We start from the raw sequence: 25,931 nt of genomic DNA, 5'->3' as shown, positions 1-25,931 counted from the left end.
CAATTAGATCAAGCTCCCTTCCCCTGTTTACGAGATGTAATGTGTGGTTGTGAATGAATTGGCTGACTGGTTTATATATATATGGGATTTTAGTAGCAATTTTTAATTAATTGGATTTGTTGTTGTGTTGTTTTTGTATCCTGGGAGCTGCCCAGAGTCTTCAGAGAAGGGCGGCATACAAATCTAAATAATAATAATAATAATAATAATAATAATAATAATAATAATAATAATCGACATTGCAATCCCAGGAGACAGCAGATTTGAGGAGAAGCAACTAGAGAAATTAGTGAAATACGAAGATCTGAAAATCGAGTTGCAACAACTTTGGCATAAGCCACTGAAAGTGGTCCCAGTGGTCCTTGGCATGCTGGGCGCAGTGCCAAAAGATATCAGCGGAATTGACAAAATCTCCATCTGTCAATTGCAAAAGGCCACTTTACTGGGATCGGCAAACATAATTCGCCGCTACATCACGCAGTCCTAGGTGCTTGGGAAGCGCCCAACTGATGATGAAATATGAAATCCAGCATAGTGATCTCGTTTGCTGTGTTGTACTGATATAATAATAATAATAATAATAATAATTATTATTATTATTATTATTATTATTATTATTATTATTATTATTATTTGTCTCCAGTGCATAAGCTCTGGACAATAAAATGATAGGTTATAGATCATAAGTATCTACAGACCCTTCACATCCTGGACATAAACTGTTTCAACTCTTCCTCTCAGGATATTGCTATAGGACACTCCATGCCAAAACAACTAGACAGAAAGATAGTTTGTTTCCCATGTCCCAGCACTTTGCTGAACATCTAATTCTCACTACTATCTTATGCCTAAAGATGTTTACTCATGTAGTAGGCTATATTGCTATTACCCTTCTCGACATCTCATTTCTCGTCTTTCTCATCGTCTCATTTTTTTCATCTTCTCATCTTTCCTACTACCTTCTCTTATTAGTATCTTATGATTTATCACCTGTTGTGTGTATCTTATGATTAATGATTGTAATTATAATTTATGACCTACAGTGATCCCCCGATCATTGCGGGGGTTCCGTTCCAGGACCCCCCGCAACGAGCGGGTTTTTGCGAAGTAGCGCTGCGGAAGTAAAAACACCATCTGCGCATGCGCAGATGGTGTTTTTACTTCCCAGCAGCGAGGAGCCGAAGATTGGGGTTTTCCCACCACCCACGCAAACTCCTCGCTGCTGCCGCGCCCGCCGCTCGCCCGCCCTGAAAGGGAAAGCCCCCCCAGGCCGGCTCCGATCCCCCCAGGCCGGCTCCGATCCCCCAGGCCGGCTCCGATCGTTTTAAAACAGGCGCGCCGCTTCTCCGCTGACTCCTGGCGAACTTCCCTGCTTTAGGAGTCAGCAGAGAAGCCGCGCGCCTGTTTTAAAAGATCGGAGCCGGCCTGGGGGGGCTTTCCAGCAACCCCCGAGCCCAGGTTGGGGGCTCGGGGGTTGCTGGAAAGCCCCCCCAGGCCGGCTCCGATCTTTTAAAACAGTCGCGCGGCTTCTCCACTGACTCCTGGCGAACTTCCCGGGCGAAGGGCGAAGGGCGGGCGGCGAACGGCGGGCAAACGGCGGGTGGCCGGGCGAAGGGCGGGCGAACGGCGGGTGGCCGGGCGAACGGCGGGCGAGCGGGTGCTGGGGGGGCTTCGCCCTCCCGCCAGCAAGAGGGGGAAGACCCAGGGAAGCCGCCCAGCAGCTGATCTGCCCGGCGCCATCTACGCATGCGTGCCCATAGAAAAAAGGGCACGCATGCGCAGATGGTGTTTTGACTTCCGGGTTGAAAAATCGCAAATTAGCCTGTTCGCAATGGTCGGGGACGCAATAACCGGGGGATCACTGTATAACCAATCACTTTGTTGTTTGCATGTCCAAACTTCCCAATGGTAAAATTTGTAGATTAGTGGAAAAATCTATCTATTTTAAGTTCTCTGTGGAGATTTTTTAAGAAGCTGGATAGCCAATTCTTGAGAGCTGGTTTAACTGATTACACATTATTTCAGGGGTTCTCAGACTTGTAGATTTAAACTTCCAGAGCTGGCTGGAGAATTCTGGGAGCAGAAGTACGCAAGTCTTAAAGTTGCCAAGTTTGAAGATCTCTGCATAACATAGTGGCAAAATAGATGCTGTGTGTGGCCCTGTCCAATTCTACAATTTTGTGCGTGACAGAAATAAGTTTTTCTTTCCTCAAAAAATCCATGTGAAGCAACTTGTTTTGTCAAGGATCATTTTTGAATGTTACCGGTACATAGAGAAGAATTTTCTTTTTCTAAAAAAGGCAGTCGGGAAATTTACTGACATAGAAACATATAAAGCAAAAAATAAACAAATAAAGCATTAAGAATGACATAACCAAAGCTGTCTTTCCCACAGAAATTATTTTCGCTTAGCTAAATTGTAAATGCAAGAGGATATAAATGTTCGGCTCTTTTTAAAATCTCATTGGAAGATGATACTATACTCTTTACAAGGCTGTGGTATTAGAGTGAAGTTCTATTGATCCAGACATCCCAAAATGATAATAAAGTGATGATTGAGGAGCATTCTGAATGTCTGAAATGGCACCAGGACTGTCTTAAATATCCAATAGGAGTCTTTTCAACAGAAACCACTACATGAACTTCTCTACATTTCCAGCCTCTCCTTTTCAGTCTCATCTTGTTCCAACGTAGGGAGGGGTGAAGCTATTAACAATTCATCCCCTCTCTTCCACTCTGAAACATGAAGAGCCCTTCATAGCAGAGTATTGTGAGCACAGAGGAATTAATCAGGGCAATTAGGCTGTGATAGGCATTATCTCAGGGATGGTAATTATCCTAATTTCACCCAATTCACCAACCCGCGGCACCTGATCCACAGACTTCCCTTCTCCACTTCACCTTCCCACCAGGTTCCATCTGGATGAATGAGGCTCTTTGGATGTTCTTTTTATTAATTTCATTGCTGGTCATGACAGTGAGGTTAGCAGAGAAAAGGCTGACTAGGGTGGGAACCTGGGTGAAGACTAAGCGGTCTGCTAGAGTATTTAATGAGTACAATATGATCCTTTCCTATTGTATCTACAGAGAGGAAAGACACTGGTGTAAATGAACTTTGTCCAGTATATAGAGTCACTGCACAGTATATATAGTGAATGTATAGGCTCAGTATATTATGACCCTTTATATATAGTGATTATGAAAGGTAAAGGTAATGGTTTCCCTGTCAGCCAGATCAAATTCTAGGGCACAGTGCTCACCGTCATTTCTTGGCCAAGGGAGCCAGCATTGTCCAAATATAATTAATGTGGTCGTGTATAGAGGGCATAGAATGACTATATGCCAAAGATGTACAGAATGCTGTTGCCTTCCCACCAAAGTGGTATCTATTAAAAATGCTGGGTTTCTCAATCCGGGATCAAAAGCACACAAATAATTGTGTGCTTTTGATCCCGGATTGAGAAACCCAGCATTTTTAACTGCTGAACCATTGAACCTCACTATGACTTTCTCTAGATGGATGGATGGATGGATGGATGGATGGATGGATGGATGGATGGATGGTAGATACATAGATAAAGGATAGATGATAGTTTGATAAATGATAGATAGATAGATAGATAGATAGATAGATAGATAGATAGATAGATAGATAGATGATAAATATACACATAGATGATAGAGAGAGAAAAAAGGAGGAAGGAAAGAAGAAAGAAAGAAAGAAAGAAAGAAAGAAAGAAAGAAAGAAAGAAAGAAGAAAGAGAATTTGGTCTAATGGTTAAAACACCAGGCTAGAAACAAAAGCCCATGTGTCCAAATCACACCTCAATCATGAAATCTAGCGTGATTGTTGTCAGGAAAATAGGAAGATGTGCTGTCACTACCTTGAGCTGTTTGTAAAAATAATTCACTTTTATGTAGCTAACTTGTACAATGTGGAGGGAAGTATTTTCATCTTTAGCGGAAGCCCCCTTTAAGCGATTCTTCTTTTCCTGCATATCATTTGTCATTGAGGCATTTTTCCATTTATCTGTTTTCTGATGTCATTACGTTGATCGCAATCCTGGGAGGGGAATAAGGGTGCAGGCCTTTGTATCTTAAATCATTTCCCCCCAAAAAACCTGGAAGGTTTGTGATAGCACCAATTCCCTTTCCCCACCCCGTTTGATTGTGGTTTGTCCTCGTGATCTAAATCTGCTCTTGTAAGTGATAATGACCAAAATAGGTTCTTTTCCACATTCAACGTGTCCAAAAGTGCTCCTCTGTGAGATGCATAAAGATTGCTTGATTCTCATTCATGCTTTTAAGACTTCAAATAGGATCTTGCTAGTGGACTGCATGGCTGATATTTGACAGTAGCATTGTTGTTTTTTTAATCCACCCGCCATGATGATTAGATTCTCTGGTGAAGTGCGCTCGGGCTATAATTGGCAAGCAACGATCCACAAAATTGTACATGCATAGAAAACAGGAATTGTGACACGGTGACTCTACCTTCTCTCCTTCCACTTTTCAAAAAAAAAAAAAGCAGAAATAAAAACTACCCATCACTTCAGCTGGAACATTTTGTTTTTCAATGCGCTGTGCAAACTAGTTCATCATCTGACTTGTGAAACAGTCCAACTTTGTTGAGGTGATGCAACATTTTTTCTTTCACTTTGGCGGTTCCATTTATGCCTGTGACAAATTTGAACCGGGAACCCCAGCAGAAATTTAGATTAGGAAGCATCGCGATCAGCATATGTTCAGATCTTAGAGCGCGTGCCGGGAACGAAAGATAAAACAAGGCATGCAAATTGTAAATTTCCTTCATTTACAGAATTACGTTTTTGGATAAAAGATGTATTGGCATAATGAACAAATATCCTGATTTTCTTCTCTGTCTTGGTGATCTGCCTGAAACTTCGAATCCCAGAGAACCACACCTGTATAGCAATAGCACTTAGACTTATATACTGCTTCACAGTGCTTTTACAGCTCTCTATAAGCAGGCCTATTACCTGCCAGAATCAGGGACTTGTAAAAATACAAACTGAGCAAATATCACTTGCATCCTGAAACTACCATTTTTGCATTCAAAAATGGTAGCCATGATGGGGTCTTAATGCTTCAGGACCTCAGCATATTGTTCGGCGGAAGTGTATATGCAGATCAGATGGATTTTGTGCTTTAAGAGATATCAGTAGCACTTAAACTTATATACCGCTTCACAGTGCTTTACAGCCTTCTCTAAGCGGTTTACAGGCTCAACATCTTGCCTCCAAACAATCTGTGTCCTCGTTTTACCCACCTCAAAGGATGGAAGACTGAGTCAACCTTGAGTCTAGTGAGATTCAAACAGGCAAATTGCAGGCAGAGGGCAGTCAGCAGAAGTAGCCAGCAGTACTGCACTCTAACCGCTGTGCCACCATGGTTCTTTAAAAAAAAAATAGATATATTCAGGTATGATAGACAGTACAGGTCGTCCTCAATGTACAACCACCATTGAGTTCAACATTTCCACTGCTAAGCAAGACATTTATCAAGTGAGCTTAGCCCCTTTATACAACCTTTTGGAGATAAGCCAGGGAGTCTGCAGGCTCATGGAGAGAGGATTCCATAATGAAAAGCAAGATACTTACACACTTGGCTTCTGGGTAATTCAGTAGTCCACAAGCATGAGAATTCCTGTGTCATTTTCTTCTTCTTAGAATGAAATCAGAAAACTAGATGTCTTTTCTTACAAACTGGTTTTACCAAACCTAGCTTACCAGTTTTTGCAGAACTACCCATCCTGCCACAAAGTTTTTTGAGGTAACATTGTACCAGCTGCACTCTCCTGAAATTAAACCTATTTCACAAGCTTGTTAAAAGTCTCGAAGGGAAGGAAAACAGCTTTACATGCAATAAATAATAAATGTTTTAAAAAACTATAGTCTCTGTACTGAAGTTAAGGGAACAATGACTGACCTAAAAATATTATTTCCCTTTCTCTCTAATTCTTTCTCTTTGTTCCAATATTGCAAAACCTTAAATTTTGGATTGATTTGTTGAACCCTACAGAACAGTGTTTCACCTCCTACAGGATGAAGCATGCAAAAAAAATAAATAAATCTCCTATATTCCCCCACCTACCTGTTCAAGGAAAATGTATGAGATCTGTGGCTTTTTCATATAGTCAAAAGCTATCCTTGTTTCTTCCTATTTATTCAAAGTGAGTTGTAAATCAAACCCTGGATTGCCATCTCCCTAAGCTATTTGCATAGGGACAAAGTGGGTGCCAGGGGAGGGGGTGGAGAGAAAAGTCACTCTTTCATCTCAACGTGTTAGATTAGATTAGCATTATTCTTTATTATATTGGTGTTCTCCCCACCTTGGCTTTCAAGTTTGTGATTGCTTTTCTTGCTCGGGATTTGTTTGTACATAATGCCCTATTACCGGCTGCGAGATTTTTCATATCAGACAGTCTGTAACTAGAATACAAGGAAATACATTTGAAAAGTAGAACAATCTTCTTTTTTTCCCTTCTAAAGTTAAAACACCAGCTGGCACTGACATGCTACTTTCAGAATCAATTTCCTGCATGAGGTTCCAAAATTGGAAAGGATTTTTTTTTCTTAGGTAAACCTCAACTTACCATCATTCGCTTAGCAACCAATTGAAGTTAGGACGGCAGTGGATAAAATTGACTCAAAACCAATTCTTGCACTTATGAGCCATGGTGGTGCAGTGGTTAGAATGCAGTATTGCAAGCTAATTCTGCTGACTGCCAATGGTTCGATTTTGACCGGCTCCAAATTGATTCAATCTGCCATCTTTCCAAGTCTGAAAAAATGAGGACCCAGATTGTTGGGGGCAAGAGGCTGACTCTGTAAACTGCTTAGAGGGGGCTGTAAAGCACTATGAAGCAGTTTATAAGTCCTATTACTATGTAAAGTACTATGAATAAAGCTAAGTGCTATATTGCAATTGCAAGCTAACTCTTACTGCCAGGAGTTTGATCCTGACCAGTTCCAACTCAGCCTTCCATCCTTCCGAGGTGGGTAAAATGAAGGCACAGATTGTTGTGGGCAAGTGGATGACTCTGTAAACCACTTAGAAAGGGCTGTAAAGCCCTGTGAAGCAGTATATAAGTCTAGGTGCTAATGGTGTTATGACTATCGCAATGCCCCCATAGTGTTGTGATCAAAATTTGGGTGGTTGGCATTTGGCATGGTTGCTGTGTCCTGTGGTCAGATGATCACCATTTGCAACTGTTCCAAAAGACTTCTGACAAGCAAAGCCAATGGGAGAATTTAGATTTGTTTAACAACCATGTTATCAATTTAACACCTACAAGACATTTGCTCAACAACTATGGCAAAAAAAAAAAAAGGTTGAGGACTACCTGTATTGTCTTTGGACAGCGTCTAGTAGCATCTCCAAACAACCCCAAGTTATAACCCCAAATCTTTTTTCAGTCTTGAGTTCTACCTCTCAGTTGAACAAGAAATCAAGTCACACACACACCCAGAAAACACGAGGTGTTTCTTTCCTTTTTCTTTCTCTTCTACGGGGTTCCTTAATGAAAACACTACAAACGGCTGTGGTTGGTAGTGATCTTAAAGAAATCCATCACAACTCTCAATAGGAGAAGAGTTAACACAATCACCAAAACAGATTTCGCAGCTTTAGCCAGGGCTGAAATCTTCAGTACACCTCAGTTTGGGTATACTGGTATCAGCAGCCGCCGGTAGTTCAGAGAACCAGTAGTGGCAGCAGGGCAAGGCTCTGCCCACCCTCCATTTTCTTGTTTTTCACCCTCTGCACATGCACAAAATCTTCTGTGCATGCGCAGAGGGTGAAAAAAGTATGCGCAAGAGTGGTCCATTGCACGGTGCTTTGCGCACACGCTTTTGAACTGGTAGGGAAGTTAAGTAGATTTCACCGCTGGCTTTCACCAGGGTTGCACTAAACAAGGTTTTCTAAGTGTCCTTTATGACTGAGAGATGGGTTTGGGAAAAAGAGTGAGTTATTGAAATTTGCATCTGGAAAGGGGTAGCTTCCTTTTAAAGAAAGCGGATGCTGAGAACATTTCTATTACAAAGGATTGGCAGCCGTGAAAGTTGCCTTTCAAAAATATTTCTCTCTCGCGGTATTTCCATTAACAACATTGAGGCGAAGGTTGTACGCATCTCCTCCTTTTGTTAGGGAAAGCTTCCAGCAAGCGTTGGGTAAAGAACAGGAAATTGTCACTTGCAATTTTTAGATTGCTGAGTTCTGAGATACTTGATTTATTTACTTCCAGATGGGGCCAATTGTTACAATTCCCCAACTCCTTTTTTGTCATTTCCAGATTTAGTACTTCGGTGCCTTTTGTATCTTTCCTGAGTGTTACAGGTGAGAGCATTGTTACGGTAGCGTCAACAAAGCAATCTCAATATGACTGCAGATACTGTCACTCAAAAGTGTGAGTGTCTGTGTGTGGTGTGGTTTTTTTTTTACTGATGTGGAAACATGCATTACAGAAAATGTGGTGTGATCTTTGGGAGGAAGAGTTTTATCAAGGATTCACAAAGAAAAGATGCAAAGAAATAGAAACGTTGGAAGGGATGGCCTGGACACATGTTTCATTGTGCACAGAAAACCTTTTTGGTGTAATGGTTAAAGCATCAAGCCAAAACCAGGGAGACCGTGAGTGCCAGGACTGTCATTCCACTTGTCTACACATTACCTGCTGCACATGTTGCCTGCACAACGCAACAGAGGAGGGAGATTGGTGAGATGGGATAAGGAGAGGGTTCTTACAAGGAATCAATACTATGCATTATGCTGTCCCATGAAAACTTAGCAAGGTCATGCTAAGGAATGCAGAACCATCCAGCCCACAAAGACAGGGATTGCTACTCAAACGATTTGATAGCATTTAATTAATTTATTTATTTATTAGATTTGTATGCCGCCCCTCTCCGTAGACTCGGGGCGGCTAACAACAATAATAAAACAATATGAACAAATCTAATATTTAAGTTAATTTAAAAAAACACAACCCTTGTTTAAGAAACCAATCATACACACAGACATACCATGCATAAATTTTATAAGCCTAGGGGGAGGAAATATCTCAGTTCCCCCATGCCTGACGACAGAAGTGGGTTTTAAGGAGCTTACGAAAGGCAAGGAGGGTGGGGGCAACTCTGATCTCTGGGGGAAGTTGGTTCCAGAGGGTCGGGGCCGCCACAGAGAAAGCTCTTCCCCTGGGTCCCGCAAAACGGCATTGTTTAGTCGATGGGACCCGGAGAAGGCCAACTCTGTGTGACCTAACTGGTCGCTGGGATTCGTGCGGCAGAAGGTGGTCCCATAGATATTCTGGTCCAATGCCATGAAGGGCTTTATAGATCATAACCAACACTTTGAATTGTGACCGGAAACCGATCGGCAACCAATGCAGACTGCGGAGTGTTGGTGTGACATGGGCATACTTAGGGAAGCCCATGATTGCTCTTGCAGCTGCATTCTGCACGATCTGAAGTTTCCGAACACTTTTCAAAGGTAGCCCCATGTAGAGAGTGTTACAGTAGTCGAGACTCGAGGTGATGAGGGCATGAGTGACTGTGAGCAGTGACTCCCTGTCCAAATAGGGCTGCAACTGGTGCACCAAGCGAACCTGGGCAAACTCCCCCCTCGCCACAGCTGAAAGATGTTTCTCTAATGTGAGCTGTGGACCCTCTTTGATAACCACGTGGAACAAGGGAAAGCTAATCATATGTTTTGGGTGCAAAAACCCCAGATCTAGCTTTGCTTCTTCTGTAACCATTTGACTTTAGTAAAGTATAATTTTAGCTAACCATAGGCTGAGCATCTTTCTTTTCTAACTGACCAAGTTGGGACAGTGGACAGTGTGTTCAAGTTCTGCCTTAGCCATGAAAGCCAGCTGGGTGACCTTGGGCCAGTCCCTCTTTCTCTGCCTCGCCCATCTCACTGGGGTTGTCATTTTAAGGACAATAGTTATTTGTAAAAGTAATAAAGATGGATTCAAAAATATTTTAAAAAATAAAACTGTTGCATTTTAGAATTTTAGGGATTCAATTAGAACTCATGAAATAATAAAGAGCAGGGGGGGATGAATGCTGCGACTATATGAAGCCTTTATTTTGTAGAGTTGTCAGATGCCTTTTCATGATAGGGCACTTGGTGAAGTAAACTATTTCAGTAGGAACCCTCAGGAGTGTGGATCCTGACCACAAATATCACACTAGTCAATACACTCCCAAAATGTTCATCATTAACCTAACAGCTTGTGCTTGTAGGTTCAAGGACCTAGAAGGAAGGGGCAAAAGATACCCAGTCTAGTGAAAAGAAGGACCAGAGGTGATAGTTTATTTATTTCATTTATTTTTTTTGTCAAGTACGTATTGGTGGTATACAAAGATATAATAATATTTATATACATGATACTAGTAAGGGAGAATCATTAAGGCAGGGGACGGAGGGCACTCTGGTACACTTATACACGCCCCTTACTGACCTCTTAGGAATTGGGAGAGGTCAACAGTGGATAGTCAACATGATAGCAGTCTTCCAATACTTGAAGGGGTGTCGCAAAGAATAGGCGTCCAACTTATTTATTTACTTATTTTATTTTAGTTATTTATTAAATGTATATTGCCCATGGGCAACTCAAAGTACTAGTTGGCGGGACAGGAAACAATGGATGGAAACTAAGCAAGGAGAAAAGCAACCTTGAACGAAGGAGAAAATCCCTAACAGTGGGGACAATTAACCAGTGGAACAAATTAACTTTGGAAGTTGTAGGTGCTCCTCCATCATTGGAGACTTGGACTGCCATTTATCAGAAATAGTATACGTCTCCTGCAAGAGCAGGCGGTCACTAGGTGACTTCCAAGATCTCTTCCAACTCTGCTACTGTTATTGTGACTGGCTTTTGTGAAGGTTTCCTTTCCTGAAGGAAAATATCACACTTGCCCTAGGCGACTATATGCAAACCTGAAAACAAAATGCATTAAGCTGTTGGAATGTTGCAGCCAGACAAACGATGGAGTTAAAGACACACCCTTTCCCTTCTTGTCCCCTACTTCATCCCTTCACGTCCCCCTCATCTTCCCTCCCTGCTTTTCTTCTCTCTTATTTCCCTCCTCCCCAATTTCCTCCTTGTCTTCACCCCATTCACTGTCAGGAAGTGACGCATCCGAAGGGCTATTACAGCAGAACGTGGCAGCAGCAGAGAAAAACAGCCATGGCAGCTACAACAGTGAGTGGATTTTGACTCGGGGACTGGAGGGTGAGGGGGGAATAGATCTTTGATGAGAACAAAGTGACCGGGAATTGGGGTGGATTAAGAGCGAAGCTCAGCATGCTCCAGATTTGGTCTTTGGAGATGGGAATCCAACAGAGTGCATTTATTTAGAAAAGCTGCTAGGATCAGTCTACACACCTCCACTTGCTTTGAAGAGTATGATGCAATATGCTATCATCTCTGAAACATTATCCATGTTGTTGTGCTCAGTCTAAAAGACTTCATTCAGAATAAAATTACTAGATGCACTTCAGGACACTATGTAGTTTGTTCTCCCTCTCTCTCTTTCACACACTCCCTCCCTCTCTCTCCCTCCCTCTCTCTCTCCCTCTCTTTCACACACTCTCCCTCCCTCCCTCTCTCTCTCTCCCTCTTTCTCTCCCTTTCTCTCTCCATCTCCCTCTCTCTCCCTCCCTCCCTCTCTCTCCCTTTTTCTCTCCCTCTCTCTCCCCCTCTCTCTCTATCCCTCCCTCCCTCTCTCTCCCTCTCTCCCCGTCCTTCCCTCTCTCCCCCTCCCTCCCTCTCTTTCACACACTCTCTCCCTCCCTCTCTCCCCCTTCCTCTCTCCCTAACTCCTTCTCTCTCTCCCTCCCTCCCTCTCTCTCTACCTCCCTCCCTCCCTCTCCGTCCTTCTCTCTCTCTCTCTCTCTCTCTCACACACACACACACACACACACACACACACACACAAACAGTCCACTCAGCTTTTTTTCTCTTTCTGGGCTACCCCATCCTAGTCCTTTTATGCCTTTACCTTTTCTAGACTGTATTTTGTGACATTGACCAAGCCACCCCAAGCCAATGGTAAAAGAACCACTTGAACAGTTGGGTTCTGTTCTTGGCATTTCTAGGAAAATGAAAATACGAAATCAAGTTAAACATACAAAGGTCAAGGTTTCCTCTGTCCACTCATATCTGACTCTAGAGGGTGGTGCTCATTCGGTTTCCGAGCCAACGGAGTCAGTGTTATCCAAAGACGCTATCTGTGGTCATGTATCCAGCATGACTGTACCCCAAGGCTCACAAAACTTCACAGAAGTGGTACCCATTTATCTACTTGCATTTGCATGTCCTCAAACTGCTAAGTGGGCAGGAGCTGGAGCTCACCCATTATACAATACTCAGGTCTGGAACCCAGGAAGCTTTGCAGCTGACAAACTCAGTTTTTGTAACTTCTGGAACATCGTGCCCCCCCCCCTTTAAATCTGGTAGGAATTGGGAAGACAGACTTATGCTTGGGAGCCATACCAGTCAAAATAATCAGTCTCAAGGCAAGATTATTTTTATTCTTAGTCTGTGGTTCTTAGGTCGGTCCTTCTCTGTCTGACCTTGACGAAATGAATGTCTTGTTTCAAGACTCTGCTTGTTTAAGGCCCTTCCCACAATACAGCCACATTCCAGATGGTTTGATTCATCAAATGTCCAATTAAATATATATATCTATATCTTTTTCCTCAAGTCTATGAAATCCCTAAGTACATCTTGTACAATTTATTTAAAAATATAGCAATCAAATAATGTTAACTTCCTGGAATGGTGGCAATCAAAGCAATTAAGCTGCAATGGGGAAGGGACAGAAAATTATCCAAACTACCATCCATTCTTGTGGGTGAATCACTCCAACTGCACTGCCCTGCTATCAGAGACTGAGATCTTAATATTTGGGAGCAAAGATGTACAATTTCCAATGCTTCAAAGGGGGAACACGGAGTTTCTCAAGATGGGTTAAAGGCCACAATGGAAAAGTACAACTTCTTTGTGCCAAAATTGTCTGTGCGATTGGAAGTTTTGCATATTTTTTTCCCCAATGTCTTTCTCAAAACTTGAAGAGGTACCGTTGTTTGGTTCCACAGCATGGAAGAACTTCAGGAGTCAGAAAAAGATGTGCAGGTAGAAATGATTTCTCAATTAAGCTTTCTGCACACTGGTTACAGGCAGATCAATAGACATATTTCAGTGCAAGGATTTTTTATATAACTATAGATCAGGTCCATCTGATATACTAACCCATAGAATGGCTCACTTATATTATTCCTGATATATAAATCCACATGGCAAACGACAGCTTATAGCTTTATGACGTGTATAGAACAAGCCCATAGACCGTAATTACAACAAACCTGGTTGCTTAGTACAGTAAGAATATTCTTAATTAGTGTCGACTTCTGTTTACATTTAGAATAGAATAGAGTAGAGTAGATAGAATAGAATTCTTTATTGTGATTGGACACACAAGGAATTTGTCTTTGGTGCATATGCTCTCAGTGTACATAAAAGAAAAGATACATTTGTCAAGAATCATGAGGTACAACAGAGTTCAAATAAGCAATCAGGAAACAATCAATATTAATATAAATCGATATAAATATAAGGGGATCACAATCTCCCTCTTCCTGCTTGTTATACCTCTGCATAGCTAGAGGTATAACAAGCAGGAAGAGGGAGATTGTGATCCCCTTATATAGAGCGCTGGTGAGACCACATTTGGAATACTGTGTTCAGTTCTGGAGACCTCACCTACAAAAAGATATTGACAAAATTGAACGGGTCCAAAGTCGGGCTACAAGAATGGTGGAAGGTCTTACGCATAAAACATATCAGGAAAAACTTCATGAACTCAATCTATATAGTCTGGAGGACAGAAGGAAAAGGGGGGACATGATCGAAACATTTAAATATGTTAAAGGGTTAAATAAGGTCCAGGGGGGAAGTGTTTTTAATAGGAAAGTGAACACAAGAACAAGGAGACACAATCTGAAGTTAGTTGGGGGAAAGATCAAAGGCAACATGAGAAAATATTATTTTACTGAAAGAGTAGTAGATCCTTGGAACAAATTTCCAGCAGACGTGGTTGGTAAATCCACAGTCACTGAATTTAAACATGCCTGGGATAAACATATATCCATTGTAAGATAAAATACAGGAAATAGTATAAGGGCAGACTAGATGGACCATGAGGTCTTTTTCTGCCATCAGTCTTCTATGTTTCTATGTTTCTATCGTAAGGATACAAGCAACAAGTTACACTCATACAGTCAAAAATGGAAAGAGATGGGAGATAGGAACGATGAGAAGATTAATAGTAATAGTAATGCAGCCTTAGTGAATAGTTTGACAATGTTGAGGGAATTATTTGTTTAGCAGAGTGATGGTGTTCTGGAAAAACTGTTCTTGTATCTAGTTGTTCTGGTGTGCAGTGCTCTATAGCGTGGTTTTGAGGGTAAGAGTTGCAACAATTTATGTCCAGGATGCGAGGGGGCAGTAAATACTTTCACGGCCCTTGTTTTGACTTGTGCAGTTGACAGGTCCTCAATGGAAGGCAGGTTGGCAGTAATAGGTTTTTTTTCTGCAGTTTTGATTATCCTCTGAAGTCTGTTTCTGTCTTATTTGCTAATGTTGCAATACTCAAAATGTCTATGGAGATTCTCAGTCACCTAGCTTACGCAGGTCATGCAGGTTGTTCCAAAGATGCTTTTTTCCAAAAGGGATCTGAACTTCTTTGCATTTGTTTCCCCTTTGAAAACATTTCACACCTTCTTTTGCAATGAGAAGCAAAATCTTTTATTCTCAAAGAAAAAAAAAAAGCATTTTAGAAAAAGCGCCTTTGGGAGGAGCACTCAAAATATTTACACGTTATGACTTGAAATATTTATATTTCATGTCTAGATTTTCCACGCTTTTGAAAACCAAACATGTTTTTTCTGATACAGGGTTTCCCAAATTGTGAGATGTAGCTGCATCAGGGAGGTGTTGACAAGATCTAGGGAAATGTGATAAAGCTTTTAGTTAGATTGTTATACTAAATTCACCTTCTCAACATTTCATTATATATCCCAAAGGTGCTTTTTGAAGGGGCAACTGGACTTTCTGGTTTTTTTCTTTGAAGACGTTTTCTTCTCATCCAAGAAGCTCTTCAGTTGAAGAAGAAGAAGAAGCTCCAGAACTGAAGAAGCTTCTTGGATGAGAAGCAAAATGTCTTCAAAGAAAAAACAGAAAGTCCAATTGACTCTTGAAAAGCACCTTTGGGACAAACATAGAAACATAGAAGACTGACGGCAGAAAAAGACCTCATGGTCCATCTAGTCTGCCCTTATACTATTTCCTGTATTTTATCTTACAATGGATATATGTTTATCCCAGGCATGTTTAAATTCAGTTACTGTGGATTTACCAACCACGTCTGCTGGAAGTTTGTTCCAAGGATCTACTACTCTTTCAGTGAAATAACATTTTCTCACATTGCTTTTGATCTTTCCCCCAACTAACCTCAGATTTTGCCCCCTTGTTCTTGTGTTCACTTTCCTATTAAAAACACTTCCCTCCTGGACCTTATTTAACCCTTTAACATATTTAAATGTTTAGATCATGACCCCCTTTTCCTTCTGTCCTCCAGACTATACAGATTGAGTTCATGAAGTCTTTCCTGATACGTTTTATGCTTAAGACCTTCCATGACCTGGATGACTGAATCTTCATAGACATTATATTGTTTTCATTGTTCATTTTTTTTGGATTTTTAGGGGTGGTGCATACATTAAAATTTCACTAAAGGCAGGGTTGATGGCAAAAAAAAAAAAAGTAGTATCCCCTGCTTTAATATAATGTGCTTTTGAGCGATGACAATCACAAACTGCATCTCAGATTTTCAGTAAATTTCATTTTGGGGATAGATTGAGAGAAATTTAGGGCAAAATTTGGACCCGGTGATTTCATCCTCCCTTTCTTATGCATACCAGGAAGAAGAAAATCACTTTTTTTGTATTGATCAGAGTAACTAATTAAGCTGAGGAAAAATTGCCATCCATTTCTGCTTGGGTTCAATGATGCTCAATATTTAGATATTCTGATTTAGTTGGGGGAATCCAGTGATGGGCTGCCAAAAGTTTTACTGCCACACTGTGACCGTGGCTTGTTTTATGGGTGTGTCTTGATGGTCATGTGACTGGGTAGGAGTGGCTTGTACCCATGTGGCCAGGTGGAAGTGGCTTGACAATCATATGACTGAGGGTGGCTTAAAGGTCATATGATTGGATGTGAGTGGCTTACCGACCAAGATAAGTTTTTAAATAGGGGCTTGGACTCTTTTTCAGTTGATTAAGTCATATTATTTGAATAGCCACAAAAAGGGCAAATGATAGACAACATTATTTGTTGAGCACAGTAACACTTTAAGGTTTTGTACTGAACCCACAAGGTTCAATATGATAACAGATTAGGCTAGTAGCTCAATTTTCTTGAATTGCTATAAAAGTTCAGTTCTAGAAAATGATTAAAACGATTAGAGCGTTTATGGGTAAAAACATACTATTTAATTATTTCCTGTTTTAAAAGTAATTAGGGTTCATACTAAGGTACTAGAGAAGGAAGAACAATAAAAAAACCTATTAATTATTCAATAAAGAGTGCATAAATGTACTACCCCCATTGCATGCCCCCCCCCGGTGGGGGCAGCAACCCATCACTGGGCACACCCCAAAGATGTATTTCAAAGTGATACTTTTCAAGTACCTTAGCAGCTATTTTCTTTCTATATTATTTGATTTTCAGTTCTTGCTCGCTAACTAGGCTGCCGTGTCACTCCATAAATAAACACTTCAGTTTTTATTAATTCTTTTGGAGATAAGATGCAAAATGTATGCTTTATCAAAATTCCTTCCCATTGGTGTCTTGAGAATTGCTGTCTGCAGCTAAGCAGCAATTTTTAAGTCAGGTGGCCCAAGAGCCACATTTATTGGTGTGCATATTTTTCCCCCCTCCAGGGAAGAAAAAGGAAAAAAAATGAGATTTTGCATATTTGCAAAGAAGTGGCTGGAGCAAAGATGTATAATGATCTCGGTTGTAACTTTTGATTTAAAAAATGGGACATGTCGAATGTATCTGGTCCACTAACTTGGCATTCATCTGTATCAAACAAGACATTTTTCTAGATTAAGTGCCTGTTTGCATTGTGGAGTGCTATAGCAACCTCTCCTTTGACAGCACCCAAGCTTGGAAAATGGACTGTGAATTGTTATTTTTTAAATGTCAGAGAGCTGTATAATACCCTCATGAATATTTTCTACAAATTATCAGGTATTATTAGACTATAATCTGAAAATAATTGCAGCACGGGCTTCATATATTACAAGTATTATGGGGAAAGCAACACGAGTGGACTTAATGTGCATAAAAATACACGCGTCATCATATCAAGAGCTGTTAGCTTAGAAAAGATTAACCCTACCAGAAGATCAATGGGAGCCAAAGAGGTACAAGGAAAGAAGAACAAAGCTGGAAGGGACCTTGAAGGTCTTCTAGCCCAACCTTTTGGATAAGATCGGGGTCCAAATCCCAGTAAGTTGGGAAACTGACTTGGCATTCTTGGGATGATCGTCCCAATAGATTTGTTGAAGGATAAAATGTTGACCCTCTCAATGCTAGGAATGGATCCAAAAAAGGAAGAATGACCATGCAGCCCTCGCCCTTTTCTCTTTGTGCATTTTGACACCATTACCAAAATCTTCAGTTTTTGGACCCCCAGTGGAAATGCCACTGAGTGGATGAGGGAATTCTTTCAGTGCTACCTTGAATTATTGATTTGATTTATTGGATTGATTGATTGATTGATTGATTTTAATCTCAATAGTCACAAGAGGAATAAACATGTTGTTGGGAAATGGTTTATTTAGGTTACTTTAAAATGAGATCAGCCAGCTATTGGGTGGCCTAGTGGTGAAGATGCTTGCTTCCCACTTGGAAACTTGAGCGTTCAAACTTAGGGAGTAGCATTTATTTATTTATTGGATTTGTATGCCGCTCCTCTCTGCAGACTCGAGGCGGCTAACAACAATGATAAAAACAGCATGTAGCAATCCAATTAATAAAACAACTAAAAACCCTTATAATAAAACCAAACATACACACAAACATACCATGCATAACTTGTAATGGCCTAGGGGGAAGGAATATCTTAACTCCCCCATGCCTGACGGCATAAATGAGTCTTGAGTAGTTTACAAAAGACAGGGAGGGTGGGGGCAGTTCTAATCTCTGGGGGGAGTTGGTTCCAGAGGGCCGGGACCACCACAGAGAAGGCTCTTCCCCTGGGGCCCACCAAACAACATAGTTTACTCGACGGGACCCGGAGAAGGCCAACTCTGTGGGACCTTATTGGTCACTGGGATTCGTGCGGTAGCAGACGGTTCCGGAGGTAATCTGGTCCCATGCACAGAAGCGTTCATGCGAATAGGTAATAAAGGGTTTTAGAACCCACTACTGGGTTTATCCAGCCCCATTCAGAATGGGGAGGGACATTTTAAAAAAGAGGTAACAATGGAGTAGTATTTTTGATGTCCATTAAGGATGGTTTTGATTTCCAAAATCAGCCTTTCGCAAACTCCCCACCTCTGCCATCAGGCATGGGGGAATTGAGACATCTCCCTCAGGCTTATATAGTTTTATGTATGGTATGCTTGTGTTGTATGTTTTTAAATAATGAGTTTTTTAGATATATTTTTAAATTTATTTATTTATTTATTTATTATTTAGATTTGTATGCCACCCCTCTCCGCATTGTCATTGTACACTGTTTTATTATTGTTGTGAGCCGCTCCGAGTCTGCGGAGAGGGGCGGCATACAAATCTAATAAATAAATAATAAATAAATAAAACAACATTTATTTATTTATTTATTATTAATTTATTTATTGGATTTGTATGCTGCCCCTCTCCGTAGACTCAGGGCGGCTAACAACAGTAATAAAAACAGCATATAAACAATCCAATATTAAAATAGTTTAAAACCCTTATTATAAAACCAAACATACATACAGACATACCATGCATAAAATTATAAAGGCCTAGGGGGAAAGAGTATCTCGGTTCCCCCATGCCTGGCGGCAGAGGTGGGAGAGGTGGGTTTTAAGAAGCTTACGAAAGGCAAGGAGGGTGGTTGCAATTCTAATCTCTGGGGTCTAGAGTTACTTTTCTTACAGGCTGTATCAAAATAAAATTAGTCCCTTCTAGTTTAATTAACTAGGCTAAGCATGTTATGCAAACATAACTGGAGGCAGGATTCCGTACAGATATTCCTTGACGTACGACCGCAATTGAGCCCACTTCACATTTGTTCAGTGAATTCTACCCCATTTTACGACCTTTCCTGCCATGGCAATTGTTATGTTAGTAACAGGGTTGTTAAGTGAATTTGGCTTCCCCATTGACTTTCCTCGGGAGAAATTCACAAGAGGGGATCACGTGACCCCGGCACACTTCAACTGTCATAAATACCTGCCAGTTGACGCACCCTTGAATTTTGAACAGGTGACTATGGGGATGCTGCAATGGTTTGATTCATCAAATGTCAATTTTTTTAAAAAAAAATCTGTCCTTTTCCTCAAGTCTATAAAATCCCTAAGTACATCTTGTACAATTTATTTTAAAATACTGTATAGCAGTCAAATAATGCTAACTTCCTGGAATGGTGGCAATTAAAGCAATTAAGCTGCAATGGGAAAACAACAGAAAATTCTCCATACTACCATCCATTCTTGTGGGTGAATCACTCCAACTGCACTGCCCTGCTATCAGAGACTGAGGTCTTAATGTTTTGGAGCAAAGATGTACAATTTCCAATACTTCAAAGGTAACACTGAGTTTCTCAAGATAGGTTGAAGGCCACAATGGAAGAGTACAACTTGTTTGTGCCAAAATTGTCTCTGCGATTGGAAGTTTTGCACAATTTTTCCCCCAATGTCTTTCTCAAAACTTGAAGGATTTTGTTTGGTCTGGTTCCAGTGTGAATGAACTTCAGAAGTAAAAAAAAGTGTGTAGATAGAAATGATTTCTCATTCTCAACTAAGCTTTCTGCACTCTGGTTACAGGCAGATCCATAGACATTTCAGAGCAAGGATTGTTTATATAACATACAGTAGAACCCCGACTTACGAGACTAATTGGTCCCGGAAGGAGGCTCGTAAGTCGGAACGCTCGTATGACGAAACATTGTTTCCCATAGGAAACAATGTAAAGTCAATTAATCCGTGCAACAACAAAAAAAACCGCTGCCACCGAACGCGGAAGTTAGCGTTCAGAGACAGCTGCGAAGCGGCGCGCGTGTTTTAAAACGTCACAGCCGGCCTGGGGGGCTCGGGGGGAAGCCCCCGAGCCCCCCAGGCCGGCTGCCACATTTTAAAACACGCGCGCCGCTTTGCAGCTGTCTCCTGAAGCCGAACGCGGAAGTTAGCGTTCCGGCTTCAGGAGACAGCTGCAAAGCGGCACGCGTGTTTTAAAAGGTTGCAGCCGGACTGGGGGGCTTGCCGGCACACCCCCACGAGCCCCCCAGGCCAGCTGCAACCTTTTAAAACACGCGGGATACGAGCGCCAAGGAGCTGTCTCCTGAAGCCGAACGCGGAAGTTAGCTTTCGGCTTCAGGAGACAGCTCCTTGGCGCTCGTATCCCGAATGTGAGCTCGGGAGGCGAACAAAAATGTCGCTCCCCTCCCAGCTCTTATCTCGAGTAGCTTGTAGGTAGAGCTGCTCGTATGTCGAGGTTCCACTGCATATAACATTGTTTATGCTGTAAGTGTGAAAATGATCGTAAGTTCCTTTTCACAGGGCCGTTGTAATGTTGAGCAGTCACTATATGAAATGTTGTAAGTCAAGGACTGTACTGCTCCTGTCTTTGAGCTTTATAAGATGGCATAACCTCCTTTTTATTAAAAAAAAATGCTCTAACTCTAAGGTTTAAGGTTGATTGCAAAGGAGCCTGTTCCTAAGCCCCTTGAAGGTTATTAAAATATCCATGTCAGGAAGTGTTGAGCATGTTAAGAACTTAATTACCACTTCTGCTGCTGTGCTTCAGTGTCTAGTTGAAGATGTAGTGGTGCAGTCAGAAATATTCAGATATTTACCCTGCAACCATTTGCGGCAATTATACAAGGTCACCAGCTACCTTTTAATTATAGCATTGCACGTTTACCCCAGACAGACTTTATTTCTAACTTATCTGTTTGTCAAACATGTACAAGATATGTAAACATAAACATATGCAAAATAAATACAGATAAATGAGGACAATAATACTGTCAGACAGGAACAATAGGCAACATGGTGCACTTATGTACGCCCCTTACAGATCTCTTAGGAATAGGGTGAGGTTGATAGTTAACAGTCTAAGGCAGCCAATCATGCTAGCTCAGGAATTCTGGGAGTTGAAGTCCACATGTCAGAGAAGAGCCAACTTTGCCTACGCCTGGTCTAAGGTTAAGGTTTGGGAATCTGAGGATGAAACCTTAGAGTCAGGTAGTGCATTTCAGACACTGATGGCTGTTGATGAAGTCATATTTTCTGTAATTGAGTTTGGAGTGGTTTATATTAAGTTTATATCTATTGTGGGCTTGTGTATTGTCGCAGTTATAGCTGAAATAGTCATTGATAGGTAAGATATTGTTTGTAGATAAGAACTATGCTTACGGCATACCGAAAGTGGAATAGTTCTAAATTGTTTGAGCCCAAACTTTCAAGGCTGGTGGTGTAAGGTATTTTGTTGCAAGCAGAAGAGTGGAGGACTCTTCTCATGAAATATTTCTGGACTCTCTCAATAATATTAATGTCTGATATGAAGTGTGGGTTCCAGACAGTACGCTGTATTCGAGAAGTGGTCTGGTGAACGTTTTGTATGCTCTGTTTAGCAGTGTAATGTTGCCAGAAAAGAAGCTATGCAGGCTTAGGTTAACAGCTCTTAGAGCCTTTTTGACAATGTTGTTATAGTGGGCTTTTATTACTTTAATTACTACCGAAATATAGATCGTACTTCGCATAATATGGAAGAATGAAAACAGGAGAGAAACAAAGAGCAAAGAGAAGTAAAATATGTATGGAAACTATATGTAGTATCTTGAAGGAACAGCATTTTAATAAAATAGTTTTTAGCATCCTGGATTACATAGGATTATTATTATTGTTATTGTTGTTGTTATTATTATTATTATTATTATTATTATTATTATTATTATTATTATTTATTAGATTTGTATGCCGCCCCTTTCCGTAGACTAGGATTCCTTGCTGAGCTATGATAACTGAGCACTTAACTTCCAGTGAAGTTCATATTTGTCCAAATTTGCATAATATTTTGAATACTAACCAAACAAGCTTGTCTCAAAGATGCTTTTCTAAAAGGAAACTGGAGTTCATTTGCCTTGGAAACCATTTTGTTTCTCATCCACTCCAGTTCTCTTCTTAGATGAGAAGCGAAATGTTTTCAAGGCAAAACAGGTCCAGCTGCCTCTTTGGGATAATCATGATCTGGATGATTGAGAATCCCCATAGACAGCCAAATAAGCTGGATTTATATACAGTGTAAGTCACAAAAAGAGAGGGTTCCCTTAAGTTACTTTTCCCAACATTTTCAGAAGTGATTTGCCAGTGTCTTCTTCCTAGGATTGAGGTTGAAGCTAACCAAACTTCAGAAACGGTGCAAAAAAGCCCCTCTAAATATTGAATTAAGCAAATTAAGTGTGTTGAGGAAATGTAACCATGTGTCAATGGGATAATTGGCCCATAAGTCAACTAGTAAAGTGTATCTTTTTCTCTTCTGTTTTAACAAAGGAGAAACACTGCACGGGGAAGCCTAATCTGTAATATCCATGTTAGACAATGAATCAATTTTGCTTTGCAGTTAGAAGCAGCGGTGTCTCTGTTTTTTCCTAGCTAAATCATTTCCGATGCAGGAAGTAGGGACGTGCAAATAGTAATAATGGTCCAATAATAACAGACAGGTTTGTCCGTTTGATGCAACTCAGCAGAATCATTTTCCAGTCCAGCTGCGAAATTGAGGGAAGGTTTTGCCGGCTGCCTTAGACACACCGCCCTGGCTTCACTCAAGCCACTAAATGGGACGGCAGTAGATAAGGCTGCTGCAGGGGTTTTGACCTAGAGTCATTTACTAAATCTATCACATTACAAGAATGTGTTGGTTGGTTGTTGTTTTTTTCCCCTGGCTGGAAATTACTCCCATTTATGAAGTATCCTGCTCATAACTTTCATAGCACCACTCCTTCCTCCCAGCCGCAGCCGAAATTAGTGTGTCTCCTCTCTCCCACTTGCTTCCCCCTGTCTCCTTCCAGCCTCCATTTGTGGCTAACCCCTAATGGAGACAAGAGCATCTGCAGACACATCTGGGGATGTTTAGCTGGTTAAGTCATGTAGCTGACTGGGGGGCTAATGAAGTCTTACGGCAAAAGCTTTCAGTGCATGCCACCTGGTACAGGATTTCAGCAGAATGCTTTCTTCGAGGGCTAGGTGGTCGAGGGCTTGGGTGCTTTCAGGAAGAGGAGGATGGAGAGATGCACGGATAATCAGAGGCTGAGCTTTCAAGATTATTATTTTTTTTCTCATCTAATGGCCTTTGTGGCTCAGACTTCTATTGGCATTTGTGTCCTCCTTGTGCTCTTTCTTCATTCTTCACTCGTTCTCTAAAGTGAGGCTCCATTATGAGCAATTAGCGTTAGCAGATTGCTAGCTTGGTGTTTCTCTCTGTCACAGAGATCCTCATTTCACAATTAAAGAGCGACAGCAACATTCAACAGCTGAAGCTGACTTCTGGGTATGATGACAGAAAAGGCTCCATCAGCAGAAGGCTGTTTGACCTATGGTAGTGATGGCGAACCTTTATTTTCCCCTTGGGTGCCTAAAGCACATGCACACACACTATCCCACAGAGTTGGCCTTCTCCAGGTCCCGTCAACTAAACAATGTCATCTGGCGGGGCCCAGGGGAAGAGCCTTCTTTGTGGCGGCCCCGGCCCTCTGGAATCAACTCCCCCCGTGTTGTGATTCCGTCTGAGGCTCCTCAGGGAATGGCTGAACCTCTGCCGGCTCCATGCTCAGAAGGGGAGGATGAGGAACAGGAGGAAGAGGCCCAGGCAGACGGGGAGGAGGAATATCAGGCCGAGGGAGAGGGAGAACAGCCTCAGTCCCCCGGGGTGGAGCTCTCCCCAGCAAGCAGCCTGGAGTCCTTAGATGAAAATGCACAAGCCATCATCGATCTCAGGCAGAGAAGAGCAGCACAACGAAGGGGACAATTAGCCAGGTATTTCCAGCCCTAAATAGGCAACAGCTGGGTTTGGGTGTGGTTCTCCCCAGAAAGGCTGAAAAGGCAGACCCACCCTTCCTGTATTGTGGAGTATTATCTTTGGGAGTCCTAGGACCTGGCTGTGATCTTTGGCGTCTCTGATTCTGGCTTGTGGCCTTGAAGGCTGAAACCTTGGGGGGAAAGGCGTGGGTCTTATTCTCTACAGTGGTGTGTGTGCCAGCAAGAAGTCTGCTGTATGGTCTGGCCATCAGGACTCTGCTGTGAAGCCTCATAGCCTGCCTGTTGGGAAGAACAGGTTTTTCTCTGTGTTTATTTTTCAAACTATAAAGTGCCTTTGCTTTTACCAGCGTGTCTGGCTGTTTTTTCCAGTTGGTGTTGAAGTCTGGGGGCACCCAGACAGAACACCCCGGAGATTAGAACTGCTCCCACCCTCCTTGTCTTTCGTAAACTACTCAAGACCCACCTATACCACCAGGCATGGGGGATTTGAGACATCTTTCCCCCAGGCTCCTTATAATTTATGTTTGGTATGTATGTGTTGTTTGGTTTTAATATGATAGGGTTTTAGTTATTTCTTTTAATATTAGATTTGTGCTACTATAATATTGTTTTTATCATTGTTGTGAGCCGCCCCGAGTCTTCGGAGAGGGGCGGCATACAAATCTAATAAATTATTATTATTATGTGAGTTGCCCACACCCATAATTCAATGCCTAGAGAGGACGAAAATGACCTCCTGCACTCCCACAAAAGCCCCCTGAAGACCAGAAATTGCCCGTTTCCTGACTTCTGGTGGGCCCATTATGCCTATTTTTCGCTCTCTCCAGGCTCCAGAGGCTTCCCTGGAGCTTGGGGGGGCAAAAACACCCCACACCCCCATGGACGACTTCTGGGAGCCTAAAATGTCCTCCCAGAGCATCTGCGTGAGTCAATAAGAGCTGGCTGGCATATACATGCATGCTGGAGCTGAGCTAGAGCAACGTTTCACATGCTGGCAGATACGGATCCATATGCCACTGTGACATGCATGCCGTAGGTTCACCGTCACTGGCTTGTGCGGTTCAACAAGGTTTATGCCTTTTAGGACCTGCTGCTGAATTAAGGTGAACCACTAATGTTTTTTTTTAATTACAACCACTGAATAGATATGTAAAACCTGCTTAACACAGTTGGCTTTTTTAATTTTAAACTGAGAGATGTGGTTCCAAAACTGGAGGTCTACATCTCTGGACATGTCACCATAAAACTGTCCCATGGTCCATTACTGCCTGAAACAAATCAAGCAACTTAATGGTGCCCCAAAGATGTTTTTTAAAAGTCAATTGGACTTCGTTTTTCCTTGAAGATATTTGGCTTCTCATCGAAGAAGGTTATTCAGAAAAAGGCTTCTTGGATGAGAAGCAAAACATCTTCAAGGAAAAATGAAGACTGGTTGCCTTTTGAAAAATCACCTTGGGACAACCATGACCTGGTTGACTGAAAACCTCTGTAGACATTCAACTTAACAATGGTTGGGATAAGAATGTATTTAGTATTACATGTTTCAGGGTTCCATCCAAATTTAAATCAGAGTCCAAGTTAAA

The 25,931-nt window shown here is 41.7% G+C and overlaps 1 protein-coding gene across 4 annotated transcripts in view; it reads left to right on the top strand.

Moving 5' to 3' along the window:
• Positions 1 to 25,931, top strand: part of NTRK3 (neurotrophic receptor tyrosine kinase 3) — a 511,401-nt gene that overhangs the window by 465,215 nt on the left and 20,255 nt on the right. For 3 of the 4 annotated variants that reach the window (XM_070761940.1, XM_070761939.1, XM_070761942.1), the window contains one exon: positions 11,156 to 11,230. The exons of the other annotated variant lie outside the window; for it this stretch is intronic. In XM_070761940.1, coding sequence (XP_070618041.1) covers positions 11,156 to 11,230 — 75 coding nt within the window. The remainder of the gene's footprint in view (positions 1 to 11,155; positions 11,231 to 25,931) is intronic. 4 annotated transcript variants of the gene reach the window in all.

This window comes from Erythrolamprus reginae, chromosome 10, assembly GCF_031021105.1.
Source record: "Erythrolamprus reginae isolate rEryReg1 chromosome 10, rEryReg1.hap1, whole genome shotgun sequence".
Lineage (NCBI taxonomy): Eukaryota > Metazoa > Chordata > Lepidosauria > Squamata > Dipsadidae > Erythrolamprus > Erythrolamprus reginae.
This window is presented reverse-complemented; position numbering and strand designations above follow the sequence as displayed.